At 46.7% G+C, this 21774-nt stretch overlaps 1 protein-coding gene across 1 annotated transcript in view; it reads left to right on the forward strand.

Moving 5' to 3' along the window:
* Positions 1 to 12758: 12758 nt before the first annotated feature.
* The window catches only part of SHISA9 (shisa family member 9), a 223424-nt gene continuing 214408 nt past the window's right edge, over positions 12759 to 21774 (forward strand). The window contains exon 1 of the mRNA XM_083474456.1: positions 12759 to 14140. Within this exon, the coding sequence (XP_083330582.1) occupies positions 13515 to 14140 (626 nt within the window). The 5' untranslated portion in view covers positions 12759 to 13514. The remainder of the gene's footprint in view (positions 14141 to 21774) is intronic.

The following is a 21774-nucleotide window of genomic DNA, read 5'->3' on the forward strand; positions in this document are numbered from 1 at the left end:
GAACCACCGACCTTCTGATCAGCAAGTCCCAGACCACAGTGCCACCCGCGTCCCTTATCTGCTACATAGATCAGGGCTAAGGGGGTCTCTGCTCCAGGGCCAGATGTGGCCCCAGAAATGTTGCCCAGATCAGAATTCTCAGACTGAAAATGATTCTTTCCACCCTGTTGTAGACCCATATAGCCAAAAGCTGGAAGTAAAAAAAGAAATACATAAATAAATAATACACGCTACACACCTTGGTCGCTTTGAGGCTGCGGCTATTTTGGGGTAGGATTCAATCACCTACCGGCAGATTCAGGTTGTGTAATTATAGTCGGTGGGGAAATCTTGCACAACAAATTCACTTCCATAAAAGTTCAGGGTTTTGTGTTTTTGTGTTTTTGTTTTGTAATAAGGAGAGTCGTAAGAAAATGCACTGGAAAGTGAGGGATAACGCTTGGTTTGATGCAACATCATCTAAGCTCGCTGCAAACTGATCAGAAGAAATGCTCGTTAAACAGTCAACCCAGTGGACAGCATCTGTGAAAAAGTCAAATTCCAGGCTAGGGATCATGAGGAAAGGAACTGAAACTAAAACGGCCGATATAATTCCTGTATACAAATCTATGGTTCAACTCCGTTTGGAATATGGTGTACAGTTCTGGTCGCCTCACCACAAAAATCTACAGATCTATGATGACGAAGGACATATTCCAGCCAGGCAAAAGTACGGGAAGAGGGTGCAAAGCAGCTTCAGTGAGGAGTGTGGTTTGGGGGGGGGTATGTAGCCTACAAGGAGTCCCAGTTGGCTAGATAGAGGGTCCTTGGAGGGGCACATTTGACCCCTGGGTCTGTGGTTCCCCATCCCTGACCTAGACCCTGGACTTCATTATGTTAATACATGGACACAAGAAAATAAATAAATAAATAAATAAATAAATAAATAAATAAATAAAGTTTATGACCTTTAGAACTGTGTGTGGGGTTGCTGTTGTTTGTTATAATGTTATGTATTTTTTATATTGGAAACTGCCTGGTGATCCTCGGATGAAGAATGGTATGTAATGTAAATACATACATATATCCAGACAATATCCCTTTAGGTGGCCTTGCTTTTTCCTCACTTGTTTCAGATGGTCTTATTGGGAGACCCCTCTTTAGAACATCATGCACAATCCTTGTTTCAAAAGGTAGTATAGTCATACCTCATGTTACGTCCGCTTCATGTTACATTCTTTCATGTTACGCCCCGTGGCAATCAGGAAGTACTGGAAAGGGTTAATTCTGGGTTTCGTCGCTCACACATGCGCAGAAGCGCAAAAATGACGTCACGCGCATGCGCAGAAGTGGCGAATCGCAACCCGTGCATGTGCAGACGCGCCGCTGCGGGTTGCGCTCTTTTCATGTTGCGAACGGGCCTCCGGAACGGATCCCGTTTGCGACCAGAGGTACCACTGTAGTCAGCCTTGCTGTGCTTAGGTGCCCTCTTGCTGGTTCTGCTGATTAGTGCCCTGGACCTCTGGCGCCAAGTCCTACCCCGATGGAGCCACTTAGCTGCAGTGAAAAGGCAAAAGCAGGGATAGTGATTTACTAAGCAAAAGCACCAGAATGTAGGAACTATCCTTGGTAAACAGGAGCAGTTGTAATGTATGGAAAAACCCAACAGTCTATTTAAAAAACAAAACCTGACAGCCTCTGCCTGTTCTGGTTTAATTCCAATCTCTCCCCCCAATGTGTCCTTAAGTTGTCTCGCCACATCATTTCTGGCTATGAGCCTGCTTTAGTTGTTCAGTGCCATGGGAGGCTTAGAGGACACATCGCTCAGGAAACCAGACAAGGACTTTATTCTGTTTCTTAAATAACAACAGGACAGACACAATAAGTGTCTGACTCTACCCAGATTCCATTAGGTCCAGCGCCAACTAGTGGCTGAACTATATAATGGCATTGTCCACTCACAGAGATTTAGGAATCTTAGCCTGGAAAACATGCATGCCTGTAATTCAGGCAGAGAAACTGCAGAAAGGTTTAGCAGCCAAATCGGCAATTTTCCATGACAATATTTGTATTCAGCTGATATGTAAAGGATGGGACACATAAAGGGAAGAGTCATATTGCTGTTTGCTTTAATGCGAGAGAAGGATTACATATCTGCAAACCGCCCTCATTGCCAGGTGTGGATAGAATTGCATCTTGAATAGTTTAAATAAATAAAAGATTCATAAAATGCTAAACTGCCTCAAAATGAGAAGATTTGTTTATTACCTGCCCTTCACCAGCAGGTCCCAGGGTAAGTTGCAACCATTTAAAGCTCAAAATGAAGAACAGTTAAAATAGATCACAATCACAGGAGTAGGGTGGGCTCTGGAAACACAGCTCAGGTGTCAAAGGCCAGGATAAAGAGGTGTGTAAAGTGCTGCTTTGCAGAGCCTTCCCAGTGGTGGCACCGCCACAGTTCTAGAATACTGTCCGCCATTCAAACTGCACATTAACTGCAACACACACACACACACACTACACTGATCCATCTATAGCTGCTGCTCACTATGCATGAAATCGTGGCAGATGAAGCAGCGATGCAGGCCTGTGGCTACAGCACAAGGGACAGCTCCTGGTGAGAACCTTCTCCAAGGACTGCTTTGAGCCTCTGCCTCCATTCCACTGCTCAACTCCACTACCTTGCTGGAAGGATTGTGATTTTTAAAGGGACCACCCTCTGCCCTGTAGACGACCCCTTTCCTCCTCTTCTCTGGGACATCTTCCCTTGCACATTCCCTTTGCCATTAGTGTGAGAAGTATTCAGTTCTCTGGGCTCAGGAGAAGGTGCTTGCAAGGGCTTTGTGGGATCTTGAGCACTAGTCTCTGGCCTTGTTGGCTGCTGATCATCAACCTCAGGCTCAAGGACTGTTGTCTGATGTGGGCCCCTTGCCAGTCTTGCACTGAACCAGCTTGACCCCTTCCTCTGACTCCCAGCTCAAGGCCGATACCAGTAAAGCTGGCCTGGGGAGTCTTTCTCAGCCAGAGGTCCACATTCCCTTCTGAACAGCTTTCCCGGGGCCGTGTTTACCTTTCTACAATAGGCTAGTTTCTCCACATGCTCACACACCCATCTTTCTCCAGGCAAGCAAGAGGCATTAGCAGAGTTCAAGGACACATTTCTGCCAGGCAAAGACACTGGGGTGTGTGTCCTGCATTGAGGTTGTGTAACTTGGAGAGGGGGTCATATGGCAAGGGGAGAGTCCTGTGGGCCAGACAGAGAGGGCTAGAGAGCTGCATTTTGGCCTCTCGGCCTGAGTTTCCGCACCCCTGCCTTAAACCAGAACAACCAATGTGATGCAGGCATGCTTAGCTTTACCTGGGATGTGCTATACATGCATGTGATCTATGTAAAAACATTATCTGGGGTCAGGCTTGTTATAGTAGCAATGGCTGTGTCACTAGTATGTACATTTATTATTCAAGATTGAGATGTTCTCTGCTCTTTGGGGAAATAACAGTTGCCCAAGAGGGAATTATGGGTTTTGGATTTCACCCTGGCATGGTCATTAATCTCCAGGGGATTGCCCTGAAGTCAGGAGCGCTATCATGAACTGAAGCAAATTGAAATATAGATATTTGAAATGGTGATTGCTCTTGGCATGCAGGGCTTCCCTGGAGAACGAATGTCTTGTGTGTAGCCCATTACATTCCACACAGCATTCAGTTTGGCTCATAATTATTATTTCTTAATTGATTCCCCTCCACACACTCCTCTTGCTGTAACCGTCTCTGCTGCCCATACTGAGAAGCACTAGTAATTCATTCCAGTGCTTTAAGTCAGCTGTGGGGACCTGATATTGCCAAGCTGTTATTTATGTGAGTCTCGTCCTTTATCCAAATTTACAGGGAAATTAGACCTTTGTTAGGTGCATAGCTGTCAAGCGTCCCTTATTTGGTGGGACAGTCCCTTATTCCAGCGCCATGTCCCGCTGCTGTCCCTTATTGATGATGTCTCTTAAATAAGCTACTGAAGGTAATGGGGCCCTTTCTATGTCCAGCTTGCTTTGTCAACAACAAATTGTTGCTGTTTTTTTGTGTTGAATATATGCTATATGGGAATTTATGGACCTAATAGGTATCTAAAGCCATTTGCACGCAGCAAAATATGTATTTTATAAAAGTAATTGTTGATCCCTTATTTGGGCTGCTGATCCCTTATTTTCAAGGCTGCTGGTCCCTTATTTTCAAATCTGTAAGTTGGCAGCTATGGTTAGGTGGAAGGCCAAAATTGCTGCATCAGGTCAGTGGCCTGCCTAGTCCAGCATCCTGTTCTCACTGTGGCCATCGAGATGTCTGTGGGAAAACCCACAGGCAGGATCTGAAAACAAAAGAGTCCTCCCCCCCTCCCATGGTTTCCAAAAACTGGTCAACCTCCATCTCAGGGATAGGGAATACGTTTAAGTCTGAGGGCCTCATTCCTTTCAGGGCAACCTGCTACATAACCACATGCCAGTGGTCGGTGGGGCTGGGTGCAAAAGCAGGCATGGCAATACATGTGAATCTTGTACCATAGGCTAGTTGTCTCTCTCACTTCCCTCTTCCATCCAGGCAAGTGAGAAAGACACATGCCATACGACTGAGGCCAGAATCCTAGTAGCCCCAAAGTGGAAATCCCAGGAAATCCCAACATTAGTGGAGTGGCAGGCAAAAATGGTTGAATATGCGGAATTAGCAAAACTGGCCCACAGAACCCGTAACTAAGGAGAAACAAAGTTCAGGAATGAATGGAGTAAATTTGTGGAGTATATACTGCAGAAGTTGAAAGACTGTAGTAGGGCTAAAATAAATCTTATGATGTGATTAGGATGTTATTAAGAATCTGTGATAAATGAAAGATTAATATGAAAACCTGTTGGAGGGAGGGAGGGAGGGAAGTCCGTGCTCGATAGAGCGTGAGAAAACAAGTGTATATAAGATTTTAGAACATTAGTGTATTTATTTTGTTTTGCTGGTGTTAAAGAAAGTTCAATAAAAAGCAGAGAGAGAGAGAGAGAGAGAGAGAGAGAGAGATACCAGCCAGGGGAAAGCACAAATCAGGTCAGAGGTGTGGCCCGTCAAGAGTCTCAAGAGCCAGATAGAGAGGCCTGCATTCAGCCCCCAAGACTGAGGCTCCCTAACCCGGCCGTGTCAGCTTTTTGTTCATTTCTGTGGGATAGCTGGCCTCATATAACCAACATGCATGAAGGGGTTAATGCCACAGAGTAAGCTGTCCAGTATACTGGGCTTAGCTAGGTCACTCTCCCTCACCTTGGGAGGAAGGTAATCAGGCCTATTGTTCCCCTTCAGTCTACCTGATAAGCTCAGGTATAAAGAGATCTGAGCTGGTTGCTCCAAGCTTAGATTGCATGACTCTAACAAGGCTTTCTTGGGTTCCTATTCCAATATTTAGGAACTTTCACCACGGTAACTATGCTAGGTTTTACTCCCTGTGTTTTCTGACTCATGTATGTAGAAGCACATGGACCTGACCTTTTATTTTTAAGTAAGCCAATTTTAACTTACCGGATGTGTGGTCTTTTTTCTATGCTAGGGGAAGAAGAGTACTTTGGATGCAATGTAGAAGGGCATGTTTTAAAGGTTTAACAGCCTTTGTTGCCATGCTTTACTTTGTTGCATATTTTGTGATTTTAAAACTCTATTGGGGTCCTCTCACTAAAGAGTAATTGCTCCAAACCTGGAACTTGGCATCCAGGGAATTCTCCTTTTATATACCTATTTTTCATTGCAACCAACAAATATCTGAGATACCACCTCCTTCCTTACAGAGCTTCATGGGTGTCAAGATTGACAGAGGGGGACCTCTTGGTTGTTCCTCTGCAAACTTGGGCCCATTAAAGGGCCTTCTCCATGACAGTCCTTAGATTGTGGGTTTCCCTTCACACAGAGGTGTGTCTGGCATCTTCCTTATACAGCTGTCTTCATATGCTGAATATGCATGTCTTTACACTTGACACTTTGGCACTTGAGGGATATATTTCAGAGTCCACGCTAGCCGTGATTGTAATTTGTTTTTAACTAATGTTGTATTTTACACCGTTGTGACCTCACCTGAGACCTCATGGTGAAGAGCTGGTAATAAATCATCAACAACGAATGTAAAACCAATTAGCTCATGCAAGTAGCTTTGGTTTCACCTCCCTCTCTGCCCCCCACAACCTTCTTTCCTGGAGGAATATTAATTCTAAGTCAGAAAGTTCTGCAAAATTATTGCTGGTTGTGAAGGTATGGTGTATCATGATGTTGAACATTTGTTGTTGTTTAGTCGTTTAGTTGTGTCCGACTCTTCGTGACCCCATGGACCAGAGCACGCCAGGCACTCCTGTCTTCCACTGCCTCCCGCAGTTTGGTCAGACTCATGCTGGTAGCTTCGAGAACACTATCCAACCATCTTGTCCTCTGTCATCCCCTTCTCCTTGTGCCTTCCATCTTTCCCAACATCAGGGTCTTTTCCAGGGAGTCTTCTCTTCTCATGACGTGGCCAAAGTATTGGAGCCTCAGCTTCAGGATCTGTCCTTCCAGTGAGCACTCAGGGCTGATTTCCTTCAGAATGGAGAGGTTTGATCTTCTTGCAGTCCATGGGACCCTCAAGAGTCTCCTCCAGCACCAGAATTCAAAAGCATCAATTCTTCGGCGATCAGCCTTCTTGATGGTCCAGCTCTCACTTCCATACATCACTACTGGGGATGTTGAACGTAAGACCCTTTTAAAACAACAACAACAACAACGATCCTAGTAGGTTGTATGCAATGCTAGTCCTACTCATAATAGACCCGTTGAATGTAATAGGCACGGCAAACATATTCATTGATTGAAATGAGTAGGACTTAGTTGTTTACAATCCGGTGTGACTTGTTTATGTGGGGGAGAGAGAAGAACACCATGTGCATTGCCATTCCAAGGAGAGGAAGCATCTCAGGCTTTGAAGTGCATCCTTGGCCAATTTTCAAGCTGTGTGATGAAGCTGACATTGCCTGTTGCATCTTCCCTTGTAGCAGAATGTTCTTTGCTAAGCAAAACACCCATTTCCTCGCTCACACCGTAAACGAAGGACTTTGAAGAAATGAAAAGCTGCAAAATGGTAGAAATGTAAAGATGATTTATTTATGCTCTGGAGGCATTAATGGAAGAAAACACACAAATGCACGAATATACTACAATACTTACCATAGAAAGAATGTAAATGAGTAAATAAATAAAAGATCCTGGTTGGGAGGGGGGTACAAGAACACCTGCAATAGGAAGACAAGGCCTCGTTGGTGGTGGTGCCACCATTGGGCGCTGCCCAGTTGGTAGTGACCTCTTTTGGGCTTTCTCAGTTGCGGTTCCCCTCTTGTGGAATGCCCTCACTGGTGAGATGGATCCATTTCTCTCATTACTGACTTTTAGGAGGAATTTCAAAACATTCCTGTTTACCAAGGCATCTGATGGCTGAAAGATACTGCTCTTGGCAACCCAGGAAGCTTGGCAACCTGAAAAACTGAGAGAATGAGATTTATTTTTATTTTTATTATTATTATTAATCTTTTCTACTTCTTCCTGCCTCAGAACTCATCCTCTTTCCCACCATGCTTCTGAGGCAGACAGATGTCTGTCTGGTCTCCAGTCCAGCAGAGACTCCATTTTGAACTCAACTATGTATTCTGTAATCTAGAAGTAGAATTTCCCTGCCTTGTTTTTGTTACTGTTACTGCTGGAACCCAGTGCAGGACTTTATGTAAGCAAATGCTGTTTTTATGCTTGCTTTACAGCCTGTTGTGTGATTCTTTTATTAAGAGAGGGAGAGGGGGAAACCTAGTCTGCTACCACAGCATGGATAAATACCAAGAAGGCTATACAGTCTAGTCTCAAAGTTTTCTATTTAAGGCCGCAAAGCATAGTGTTTTAAACTCAGCTAACGAGGCGAATGAATTCTAAGCATTAAACTGATTACTCTAAACATTCTGCTCACACACGTGAGTAAAAGGGAGGATAAATGGTAAAATAATATATTCTATCCTACTTACAAAATTCATCCAACACTTTTCAAGGAATGGAAAGAGAACAGGGAGTACCGTATTTTTTGCTCGATAAGACTCACCTTTTCCCTCCTAAAAAGTAAGGGGAAATGTGTGTGCGTCTTATGGAGCGAATGCAGGCTGTGCAGCTATCCCAGAAGCCAGAACAGCAAGAGGGATTGCTGCTTTCACTGCGCAGCGATCCCTCTTGCTGTTCTGGCTTCTGAGATTCAGAATATTTTTTTTCTTTTTTCCCTCCTCCAAAAACTAGGTGCGTCTTGTGGTCTGGTGCGTCTTATAGAGCGAAAAATACGGTATGTAAGGAAAGGGTTGGAAATTTCCCAAAGTTATAACCAGCAACCTCCATCTTAGGAATGCAGCACTGTGATACTGTGCAAGAACTTTTCTGGGCTTCAGATCTAAGTGCTCTGCAAGGCTGGAGCTTCCATCTTCATGCTGTTACTTCGTTCTTTTCAGTATATTTAGTGCTAACCTTCTCCCAAAGAGCTTTACACGGTTAAATAATAAATAATGGCAGAGAAGCAAAGGTATTGGCAAGGGAACAAAGACAGGTGTTCCAAGGAGAGCTGGAAAGAGGTAACAGTTTTAAGAATTAAATATTAAAGCCAGGGAGGGCTGGGGCTGAGACGGAATGGATTGTTTTTCTTTTGCTTTAGAGTCCCTGGGCTTTGCTTCTCACCCACTGGCCAATAATGTCAGGCTGGCTGTCAAAATGTTTAGTGGAATCATCACTGTACTCTCCAGTCCTATTTTTAAGAGGAGACCAAGAATGGCAATTAGCTAACTACAGCTCTCTCCAATTTCAGACGTCTGCTTTGTCCTCTGAATCACCTTATTGTTTATTTACTGCACCTTCATGATTTCGGGGAGGAAGTTGGCTGGAGAGATCCAGACACGTCAGCAGTTCAGAATCTGAGATGCAAGAGAAAAGGGTGGCGAGAGCAACCAGCTTGTGCCAAGGTTTAGCCTGGTACCAGCTGCCTTGGGCTAAATACACAGTCTGAGCTTCTGATCTATGGCTGGCTGTGAGAGGCAGACATTAGAGAAGATGCTGAGGAACAGGTCTTCTCCCAGTGCAATGTTGTATGTGGTAGTGTTGGACCACGGTAGAATGTTGCATTACTTTGATGACATGAATGGGGAACCACAGGCCCTCTGAACCACCATGTCGCAACCCTCACTGGTTGTGCTTCATAACCAGAATGTTTTTGCCTGACTGGGATGTACCCTGGTAATGCCTCTTGCTTGTCTGGATGGATGATAAAGAAACTAGCCTACAGGACAAACATAAAATGTACATTCATTACTCTGCCCACTTCTGCTGGTGTTCCCACCCACCATTGACATGTGGCCCTTGGAAGGCTGCCTGGAAAGCAATGTGGCCCTCGGGCTGATAACAGTCCTCAACTCCCAATTTTCAACATCTATACACAGCTTTTTTCCATTATGGAATTCATGGTCAAATACATGAGGTCTCTTATCCAGTCACTGACATCTCCTTAGTTTTAGCCCAGTTTTCTGCATAATGTGTTGGGAATCATTCTGCAAAGAAACAGTAAGGATGTTTGTACCTTTAAGAACAGTTTCTGTGAGCTCTGGGCAGATTGGTTACAGCTGGTCATGATTGTAAAAGGAGAAAAAGTTGCAGTTTGACTTTGCCTGCAAGGGAAAACACCCACAAGCTTTGTTGTTTTATAATAAAACCTTTATTTGATTTGGTTTTACACCGGTCCCGTGGTGTCATAGCTTCTGTCATCTGCAATCAGTGGGGAAAAAACCCCTCTAACATAACGTGCTTCAGGTCACATCCTAGGACCTCAAGAAGCCAGGAAACTGTGCAATACCAAGTCAAACCATTGGTCTATCTGGTTTAGTGCTGTCTACAGTGTGTCATGAACTGGCAGGACAACAGGGAGGAGGAAGAGGATCCCGGTGAGGGATATAACTGGGACTGGGACAAACCAGGGCAAACAGGATGGGGAAGGAAGTACTCACAGGGTGACGGAGGATCACAAGGGGATGGGGGGTGGGTCAGTGCTCAGGAATCAAAGCAGCAGGACCCATCACCAGAGTCAGAGGAGCCCCTGTCCCCATGAATATAGCCGGCTTTGAGGCATAGGGAGCAGCAGGAGTGGTGCTCTAGGCAAGGGCCCACAGCCCAGCTCCCTAGCTGGCCAGGTGGGGCTTGCTAGCTCTGGGAGGAGGTGTGTGATTCCTTAGCTGGATTTGGCTTGGAACAGGTGAGGGTCACATGCTTCATCAAGCCCAGATGCTGCAATCAGCATGCAAAGTACAAAAAGGGCAGCAGAGCTGAGGTGTTGGGTCTACTCAACTGTCCATGTTTGTGGACCTTGGTTTGGATGCTCCTGGATCTCTACAGAACTGTGCTTTGGGTTTGACTCTGGATTGTACCCTGACTGCTGGACTTCAGACTTGGCTACTTGGATTGACCCTGAATTGCATTTCCTGGCTGTTGGACTTTGCTCCTTTGCTTGTGTGGCTTGACTCCTGGACTTGGGCTTTGGACTTGACTTGCTGCCAGGTAGGCCAGGGGTTCAAGACACAGTGACTGGCAGCAGCACTCCAGGGTTTCAGACAGGAAGCCTCTCTTAGCCTGACCTAGAGAGGCCAGGGATTGAACCTTGAACCTCCTGCACAGAAGGCAGATGCTTTGCCGCTGAGCTACAGACCTTCATACCAACAGCACAGTGATACCATGTCTTGCAGCAGATATAGGTGTAAAGAGGGAGTATGGCAGGGACAGAAGAGAGCAAAACAGTCCACTCCATGTCTGCCACCTTACCCACCTTATCAATACAGCATTGCCACCACAGAGCACAAATACTAACTTGAGCTTTGTGTATGTGAATTTATAGATCACCATAAACGTATGTGGCACTTTACAAAGTATGACAGATCCCTATTCCAATGAGCTTACAATCTAATATGTGATATGGGGAGGCTATGGAGGAAAAAGAGAGGTGGAGGAAGGACATTCAGTTATGTGCATCTTCCCCAAAAAGTCCTCATGCTGTGCTACAAATATAAGTGGAAGTCAATACTGTCTTCTGACTAGTGTGATGGCATCATGGAACCTGGACTCCAGCTCATCTATGGATGTAGTGGATCATCTTAGATCATCATATCAGGCCATCATATTTCACTGCCCTTCTCTACTGTGAATATAACAGGGCTTATTCTGCAGGGAAGCATGGTAAACAAGGCGGAACATTAGACACACTGGAAAAAGTGGCACATGAAATAATGCTCATACCATAACACATGTGTGGCAGTCTTGGATCAGTCCCCCATGTGTGCAGAGTTTTGCAAAACATCTGCAGAAAAGGGCATCCAAAATGATCAAGGGGCTGGAACAACTCTCCTGCGATGAAAGGTAATCAAATTTTACCTTTGGGGAAAAAAGTGTGTGTGTGGAGGGGGTAATGATAAATGTCTGTATTAAATTATGCATGGTGTAGAGAAAGTGGATAGGGAGATGTTTTTCCTCCTTTCACAATACTAGAAACCAGATTCATGTAATGAAACTCAGTGCTGGGAGATTCAGGATATAGGATCAGAAAAAACTATTCACACGGTGCAGTTATACTATGGAATTGGCCGCCCCAATATGTGGTGATGGCAGCCAGCTTGGATGGACTTAAAGAAGGATTAGACAAGTTCATGGAGAACAGGACCATAAGTCTTGTACCAAGTTAGACCTTTGGTCCGTTTATTGTCTCAGCAGTGACTCTCCAAGATTTCAGATGGAGGTCTTGGCTAGCACTACCCGCAGACACCAGGAATTGCAGCTGGGACCTTCTACATGCACAGCAGATGCTCTGCTACTTGCCCTATGGCCCTTCCCGAAACGGTTATCCATGGTTACTTGTCATGATAGCTATATGTATTTGCCACCTCCAGGAACAGAGGCTACATGCTTCTGAAAATCAGTTGCTGGGAGAACAGGAGCAGAGCACTATTACACACCAACCCAATCTCTGATTCCAGGGGCTGCAGAGAGGGGTTGCATTCTCAGTTTCCAGAGAATGAAGGTCAGCAGAGACTGTGGTGTCTTTAGGATGTACAGTATGGTTTTCTTTCCACACATATACAAGCTAAGCATAGGATGGAACTGCTGACAGCATTAACATTCCCTTAGATCTTGATTTCCCTTTAGGTTTCTTGAACCCTCCCACCAAAGTGCAGCTTGGGCTTAGCACTGAACAGAACAGGTTTCTCACCCCCCCCCCTTCCAGCCTGCTTCCAGATCTCTCTCTCTCTCTCTCTTTCTCACACACACACACACACACACACACCCCTCTGATTCTTGTTCTCCTACATAACAGGTAGGTGAAATGGAAGGGCTAGGCCTACCTATTTGTTCTATGGCACAGAGCAGCTTTGGTTATGCTAACTGTGGTGCCTAACTAGCTAGCCAAAGTCATTACTTTAATAATCTGATAATGAGCATTATCAGAGCTCCAGTCCCTGGGTTTCTAGTAAAAAAAATATACCCCAAAGTAGACCCCCATCCCTCAAGTCTGGAGTTTGCCCACTCCTGGAATAAACTGGTTCTGAAAGATGCTGGAGGAAGTGGGCGGTTGGCTATGTCACCCCTTCCCCCCAAAAGCAAACTGGCCCAAAATCTGTTATGGATGTGCTCTCCCTGTTTCTCCAAGTTGCTTGCCCCACCCGCTCAGAGCCTTTGGTTCCGACCTAATTCTCTGCCCGACTGCTTTCCCACCGGTGAGGTGGGGCACACGCGAACTGTTCCTGGCTCCCATGCCAGGAAGAAGCTGCAGTCTCCTCCCCTCTCCTCCTTGCAGGAGAGGCCGGGGAGGGCGCGCGTCTTCTAGCAAGAGAGTTTCCCTGCTGGAGAACTTGGCGAGGTCTCCTCTGCCCGTTGGTGTGCGAGCTGGATGGCAGCTGGAGAGCGAAGCCAGTTGAGTCGCGTCCTCCCCTCCCTCTAGAGACACCATCGCTTCTCCATCTCCCCGCCCCTCGCAACCACCTACCGCTGCAAAACCGCTCTGCAGCCGCTGCCGCCGCCACCACCCCGCGCTCCGATTTCCCCAGAGGCTTCTTGCCCCTTCCGCCCCCCTCCCCGACCACCCTCCTCCGTGCTTTTGGACCCTCACTCATCCACGCTCGCTTTTCCTGCCTGTCTCCACGCTCCACAAGTGCCGCGCGCAGTTCACTCCCCGCGCTCTGAGGCTTCGGAAGGTGGGGGGGGGGGGAGAGAGAGAAAGAACAAGAGAGAGAGATTGAGAGAGAGAGAGAGAGAGAGAGAGAGAGAAGAGGTGGGACTGGCACCCCCGCCCCCCAGCTCCGCATGCTCGGCAGAGGCGGCCCTGCAAAGCTGCGCGGCCGCTAGGAGCTTCCCAGCGCGCTGAAAGCCACGGAGCTGTCCACGGTGCTGAAACCCCGCGCGGGCTGCCAGGCGAGCGGGCTCCCCGCGGTTGCCCGAGAGCCCCCTTTATGTGCAGTTCTTGGCGCATCGCAGCAGCGTCGAGCGGCTTGAGTTGCGGCGGCGGCGGCGGAGACAGCCTCAGCTCGCCCGGGCTGGCGCTGAGAAGGATGAAGGGCTTCCTCCGGCTGTTCTTGAGCTACTTGGTGGCGGACCTCCTCACCCTTTTGTGCCGGGCGCAGGAAAAAGCCGGGCAGCACTTGGGCAGCATCGTGATGCTCTCCGGGGGGAACCAGAGCCGAGAAGGGGAGCAGCACGTCGACGCCTCGGAGCCGCCCCCGACCCCGGAGGAATGCAGGGGCTACTACGACGTGATGGGCCAGTGGGACCCGTCGTTCAATTGCAGCGTCCGGGAATACCCTTTCTGTTGCGGCACTTGTGGCTTTCGCTTCTGCTGCAAGTACCGGAAGGGCCGCTTGGATCAGGATATCTGCACCAACTACATCAAGCCCCCCTGGCTGAACGGGCGCAAGACGCCCAACCGCCCCGTCGACCCTTCCCACGACCCCACCCGAGACAAAACCAACCTCATCGTCTACATCATCTGCGGGGTGGTGGCTGTCATGGTATTGGTGGGCATCTTCACCAAACTGGGGCTGGAGAAAGCGCATCGACCTCAGAGGGAACACATGTCCAGGTAAGGCGAGGCTTAATCACCTTTTTTTCGGATGTTGTGTAGTGGGGGCTGACGACCCGCGAACTCAACACGAGCACAGAGGCGGCCACCTGCCCCAGTCTCTGTGCGCGTGTTGAGCCTAAGAAAGAACTCCCGCTGGCCTTAAAAGCCATGACTACAAAACCACCGTCGCTGGAGTCCCCCGCCTCCCCACTTTCTTCAGGGCGCGCTCTCTCCCCCTCTATGGGGCATGTAAGAACCAGTAGCCACCCCCTGGTGTGTTAGCCAGATGCTTGCACAGGGATTAACGCACATGTCTTGGCGCAGCGGCGGCCGAGCAGCTCCAGATAGTGAAAAGATTGGGTGAGGGGCGCGCGCGCACAGAAGCTCACTCATGATGGAGAAGCGCAGCAACAGCAAAAAAAAAAAAAAAAAAAAAAAACAAATGTGGCGTTTAACTCTGCTTGCAAGGTCTGCCGGTAACTCTCTCTCTCTCTCTCTCCCCACACCGCTTTCCAACTGTTGCGCTTACGGGGCAAACTTATCCGCAGTGGCTTGTAAACACTGTCTCTTTCTCTCACACACCCACCCCTTCATTTGAGCATCTCCTTGGTTTCCAGGTACAAAGCGGGCACAATCTCAGCTCGCGGGTGCTTGAGCCTCCACACCTGAGAAACAGAACCTGCTCCCTAACATTGAAAGGAAAGGATGAAGCACAGGAGGGAGATTGCAGAGAAGGACCCCAGACTGAGGGTCCTGATGAGACAGAAGTTCATATAATACCTCACTTTACAATGAGGCTAATGAGGAGGTGGACTGGCGTCTCTGTGTTGTGTTGTACGCTTTGCATCTATCAAGTAACTGGCTGTTTCAGATCAAATATAACACACACACACACACACACACACACACACAATGGCAAATTAAGCTGATGGGTGCTGCTCTAAGCACAAGCTGGCGATCAGGCAAGTGGGCACAATCCCACTTTTGGCTGCCTCTCCCTGCCATTCTAAATACACACACGCGCACACACACTCCCCCCAAATTGTGTCAACAGTAGAGAATCAAAGACCCAACCCGTTTGTCAAATCATTCGGTCTGTCTGATTCATTATGCTAATCCCCAACACATGAAAGCAAAACAGATGGGGAAAGACATTTGCAGATAAAATAAAAACAATTACAAAAAAGAGAGGAGAAGCAGCAGCAAATAGCTCTATTAAACCGATCCCAGCATAGCCAAGGGAACTTTCAAAATGAAGGCTGGAGTTGCCAGGATGCCTTCAGATGGACAGGGCTGTTTTGCTCTGGAAAGGTATAACTCAAAGGTAGTCTGGTTCCTCATCTCTTCCCGGTCTCCTCCTTTCCCCTCCCATGGACTCTGCACCTGGAGCATCTCCTTGTCCAAGATCTTGCTATTGCTTTGTGATTAACAGCCTCCCCCTGCAACGAGACACCCAAAATAGGATTCAGAATGCATCACCCGTTCTTTCACTAGCAATTATTTGCTATTTATAAACTGGCTGATGGGTGATCATTTTTACTACCAAGGAGGAGAGCAGCAGAGCACAGGAATTCGCAGGCAACCCAACATGCTGTGAATCCAGGGTTACAAGTGGAGGGTTATCCAAAAACACCCTCCTGGCCTTGAGACGGCTCCGCCACTAAATGAAGGCCAAGAGCAGGTGGAGAGTGAGGTTCCATTCTGTCCTCTGCCCCTCGAATCTTGGCAGAGGTTTGGGCACCCTACTGCCTCCCTGCCTCTGCTTCTATAGTTTCTACGTGGACAGGTATGTTGAAAAGGTGACACGGCGACAACGAGCAGGACAACCTCTGAGCTGGGAAGGGGAAGTGATTGTTTGCCTCTGGTTAATTTGTGGCAAGTGCCTGTGCTCATCATTCAGAGGTTCAGTTCCATGCAAAGATTGTCTTGCAGAGAAGCAGGAGCCTCCCAGCAACTCCACCTGTTTCCCCTTGTGGGTCTTTTATGCTTGGAACTCTCTCAGGTTTTTTAGATGGAGCTATGCATGGAAGGACCATAGTTCAGTGCCTTTGCATGCAGAAGGACACAGGTTCAATCCCCAGCATCTCCAGGTAAGGCTGGGGAAAATCCCCTTCCTGAAACCCCCAAAAGCTGCTGTCAGTCAGTGCAGACGGCGCTGAGTTAGATGGACCAACAGTCTGACTCGCTATAAGGCACCTTCCTATGTTCCTCTTCAACTCCCTCCTTAAAATCCATCATTTATACAAATCTTCTCATGCTTGATTTCTGCCTGCCTTCCTCCAACATCTTTCCCCAACCTCAAGGAAGTCTAAATATCCCAGAAAGGGGAAGATTAGGCATTATAAATAGCGGTCTTCAAATATCTGAGAGAGATGGGGCTAATTCATCCCCCGTTAATCTAGAGTATAGGACTCAAACCTTCACATCCCAGCAAAGCGAATGGCAACTAAACATTAGGAAATATGTCCTGGTGATAAAAGCTGTTCAGCATTGGAATTGAGTATTTCAGGAGGTGAGGGTTTCTCCTTCATGAAAGGTGCTCTCTTTTTTTGCAGAATTATCGGTGATGCTGAACTCATGGATTTTCTACAGATAAACTCTGAGGTCTCTTCTAACTCTAGAATTCCATGCATTTGCCCCATTTTTCCCTTTATTGCTTTTGCCACACTTCTCTTTCCCTTCTCACCTATCTTCTTCCTACTAGCAAAGCTTCATTGGGGACAGCTGCCTTTTTGTGTATGTGCTTATTCTATAAAGTTGTCATACATATGACAAATATTGCATACCCTAAACTGCTAGTTTATTCATGCAACAGAGCAGCTGGGATTGAGGACACTTCAGCAGTGAGATGGTTGCCGGAGTGATTCTCAAGGACGAAGATACATAGGAAAACGTGTCCAATGAATGTACCATTTTTGGATGAGCCAATAGCTCATAGGAGAGCACATGGAATGCATGCAGAAGGTTCTGTGTTTGAACCTTAGTATATCTAGCTGAAAGGGACCCCAGGCTGTTTCTTTAAACAGGATCACAGGTCCTTTTCTGCCTGAGACCTGGAAAGCTGCTACTGGTCAGCATACACAGTTATAGCCTATATGTACACTATTGTCTGACCTAGTATAAGGCAGCTTTTAATGTTCATTAATGTTTGCTCAGGGGCAATTCTCTGGGCTGAAACTTCTGCAAAGCAACTGGGGTCCTCTATTGACAAGTTTTCCCGGCACATCTCTACGCACTTACAACTGCTGGAATTACTCCAGGAGTCATCACTGGGCTGCAAAGGGATCCACAGTAGCTCCCAATATTCCTCATTCCTTAGTGAAGGTGCTTATAATTACCTTTCTCATTGATCCTCATCCAAAATTAAACGTCTTACCTGTTTCAAATGCTGTTGAAGGAGGGAAGCTGTACGGTGTTCACTAAGAGAAATCATAATCCCTCAACTCCCTGTTGCTAATCTAACAGTGGTACGAAAGTTTCTGGTGAGATCTTGCTACTTAAGCTAACGGATGAGATTCATAAGGGGGACATGTTTCAAACCCCTTCTGGCCAGCATCTGTCAAGATTAAATGGCTAGTCCTCAACAAGGTCCTCAATTGCTGCAGATTAGTTCATGATATTTGAACTCCACAGTGCTCTTTTGTTACCTGGTCTCCAAACTTAGGACCAGAAGCAGCTGATGAAAAGAGAATGATATGACGGAAGGGAAGGGAAGGAATCAAATGCCTGCTTGGTATATATTCATGAAAAATAACCAGGTGGGAAGACTTTAAAGATTTCTGGTGGGGATGGGGAGTGAATTCAGGGGACAATTATCCAAGTCACTTAGGAAGGCATAGGACACTTGCCACCAGGAATTCATTGTAATTAAGTAAAACAGGAATGTTACACATTTTCAATACAGGAGAGGGACAAATACTGGTGTCATCAAGGCAGCACTTTGGGGCAGATGTCCCAGGGCAATGCTCAGCAGAATGAGCAGTGCTGGTGTACCACAAGGAGAAAGAAATTAAGCAACACACATTATCTTCTAAAGAGGAGTTCCCATTTGACCATTAAGTCAAGATTGTAAAAGTACCTAACTCCACTGTTGGGGACAAAAATATTCTATCCATGGCTATGTTAACATTCCCTTTGCTGTTCTATCTGGCTACTTTGCCCCATTCATTTTGTGTGGCCCAAAGACTTTGGGGGATAGAAGTGAAATACTCTGGCTTGTCCCACTGAACTAGGTCACATTTAAAGCACTCTGCTACCACTTTAAACAGTCATGGTTCCACCAAAAGAATCTTGGGAACTGTAGTTTGTTAAGGGTTCGGAGAGTTCCCAAGAGACACCTATTGCCTTCACAAAGCTACAATTCTCAGAGGCTCCACAGAGTGTGTGACAGAGGCAAGGGGCCAGGAGATTGACCCAGCAGAGGGGACCAGTGATTTATGGGGTTTGGCGTCTGTCACAAGGCAGAAGCAAGGGCAGGGGGAGGGGGAGGAGGAAGAGTCAGAACATTCTGAGATGGAGGAAGGCACGTGGAATGTGGTGGAAGACGCAGAGGCTGTTCCAGTGACAGACGGGTCAGTAGATTGCTCGCCTTTCCCTGCCCTACTGTCTCCTAGAACCAGAAGGGGCTTGAAGTGGGACAAATTCCATGCCAAAAAAGTCTCGGGTTGCAGGTGTGCAACCTGTCAGGGCAGGGTATATAAACTGGCAGAGAGGAGGGCAACCTTTTGGTGCAGATCTGAGGGACAGCCGTCTTGTTGCCAGAAGTGTGTGTATGCACGCACGCACGCACGCACGCACACACACATCTGGAGCACTGTGGGAGTTGCTGTAAGTGCTTGTTTTGTCAATGAAGACTGAACTATCAGACATATGCCTTCCTTAGCTGGGTGGGCCAGGAGAGGCATATAACTAGCCCCTGGGAGAATAAATTGCTGGACTAAATGAGGCTTTGACCTGATCAAACAGGCTCTGCTTATATTTCCTCCCAGTAAGCAGCAGGAATAAAATCAATCAACGTCCAAGACTGGCCTGTGGTTGATTTGAAATCAATGTTTACCCTTGCTCAGAAAAGTAGCATTAAAAAAAGAAACTTTAATAACAGGAATTTAATAATGGAACTTTAGCTGTGAACTGCGATAAGCGATCCTTTTAGCTCAGTCATGTGCATGCTTACTCAGAAGTTGACTTCAGTGGCACTTTCTTCCTTGCAGCAGCTGAAAGATTGTCTTAGTGGCGATCTGCGATAAGAGAATGAGGAAGTCCATTTGGACATGACAGAAGCAATGAAGTGTTTCAGGAGATTGGAAGGGAAGTTGAAGCTCTTGCGGAATAAACACAACAGATGGGGAATGGGATGGCTGGTGCATGGATAAATCTGTACACCAGAGTTGCAAATGTGTTTAAGAATCGTTCACTCTCTCCACCATAACTCCACCCCAATCAATAGTCAGACAATACCTTTATTGGGACCAGTCAAACTGTCCCAAAATAGGGACCAAATTTTTGAATTCTCCAAAACTATTCATCAGGTGGGATGTTAAGCAAAACTCAGGCATAGGTACTGCACTTTCATGCAGCAAACCAAGGCAATGGCCTCATTCGTAAGAACAGAATACGAACCTGCTGGATCAGGCCAATGGCCCAACTCTTCCAGAATCCTGTTTCCACAGTGGCCAACCAGATGGGAAACCCACAAGCAGGGACATGAGCACAACAGCACCAGCTGGTATTCAGGGGCATACTGCCTCCAACAGTGAAGGCAGAACATAGCCATGGTGGCTACGAACCAGCAAGCCTTGTTCTCCATGAATTTGTCTAATCCTCTTTTAATGCCATCCAGGCTGGTTGCCACCATTGTCTCCTGCGTCAATGTGTGTGATTAGCATCCCCTGGGCTCCTGCTCACTTAACTCACTGGTCATTGCTGCTGCTGCTGCCCTTCTACTTAGGCACGGCTACTGAATGGGCTGATGGGACCCCCTTCCTCAGTGCAGGCAGAGAGGCCACCAGGGCTGCTGCCAGCAAAATGGTTCAAAAGTAAGCACAGTGGTGGTGGTGGTGGGGCGAGGAGGGGACGAGTGAAAGTGACAGTGGTGAGAGAATCTGCATTGGTATTCTGCTGGCTTTGGAAGAGGCACACATTTACACAAGCATTCCCTTGACCTGAGTCTCCTGTTTTAATGTCTGGGCTTTTAAAAATTACATTGCTTTATTGCATATTTTAATTGTGGATGTTTATATTTTAATAGGTTTGTTTTATGGTGTTTTTAAATTACCCTTGTTGGTTTTAATGTTAGTGGAAATGGTTTTTATGTTTTGAAGACCACATAGAAACCCATTTGGTATATCAATCAATCAATCAATCAATCAATCAATCAATCAATGATAACAGGAGTGGGGTGTAGCAACAGCAGAGTTTGCTGCCTAAGAAGGAGCAATGTCTTGCCCCATCCCTGATGAGAGGGAGGAAAGTTGGTTTGGGGTAATATAAAACTTGCATAAGATTTACCACCTAAATCTAAATAAGTCCACTACAGTGATATCTTGGTATTCAAATGGCTTGGCTCCCGAACAAATCTGCTCCTCAACACTACAAACCTGGAAGTGAGTGTTCCAGTTTGTGAATGTTTTTCAGAAGCTGAATGCCCAAAGCAGCTTCTGCAGCTTCCGACTGAGTGCAGGAAGCTCCTGCAGCCAATGGGAAGCCACGCCTTGGTTTTTGAACCAGTTTGGGAGTCAAACAGGCTCCCAGAACAGATTAAATTTGAGAACCAAGGTACCACTGTACCTCTTTTTACACTCTATCTTCATAGCTGACCATTATCCTTGATATCTAGTTTTTTATTTGTGTATAATTTTGGGTACAATCTATTGTAGCGCTAAGGAGATCATTCTGGCAGTGTGAGCATTTCTGCTTGCTTGGTGAAATGAACTCCCCTCTCCTTCCCCTCCCCCCATGCACTGTTCTGGGGGCACTCCTCACCCCCCACAGAGCTGATATGGGTGAGGCGTGGGGTGCCATGTGGAGTTGGGAGAGGTAGGAAAGCCCCATTGCATAAGCAAGAGTCCTTGTATTGGTTTTGGCTAGTGAAAAACATGAGTTGACTTCAGCTCCTAGTTTGCATGTAGATACGTAGGGAGGAGTCTTCATTCACATGAGACCCCACTGGCAACTTATGTAAATCAGGGATGGGGAGCTTGTGGTCCTTTTGCTGTTGTCCAATTGCCAGTGATGATGAGAGTTGTAATCCAACAAAAACAGGAAGTTTCCCATTGCCGGTATAGATTCTCTAACCAGATTGCAAGCCAGTGTAGCACAGTGACTATGAATATTAGCAGGAAACAACAAAGCTCCTAGTTTGAAAGCCCATGAATTAATTCCCCAGGAACAAGTTGAGATATTGTTTCAGGAATTGCATCCACAGACGGCATCTAAAATGTGGATGTTCCACACATGTCACACTTGGCTGGGAGTCTCTGGCCACTCATATGCATGTGTTTGGGTTTCAAGAAGCAGGCACACATTCTGATGATGCCTATGCTATTTGGTTTCTTGCAGTAATTGTATTGTGCAAGTGGTCTTCTGCTAGGCTGCGATGGCCTCCTTGTCTCAGCTCCCCAATTTGCAAGTTTGTTCTGTTTCCAGTCTTCAAG

Source organism: Podarcis liolepis (assembly GCF_965112155.1).
Source record: "Podarcis liolepis genome assembly, chromosome: 14".
NCBI lineage: Eukaryota > Metazoa > Chordata > Lepidosauria > Squamata > Lacertidae > Podarcis > Podarcis liolepis.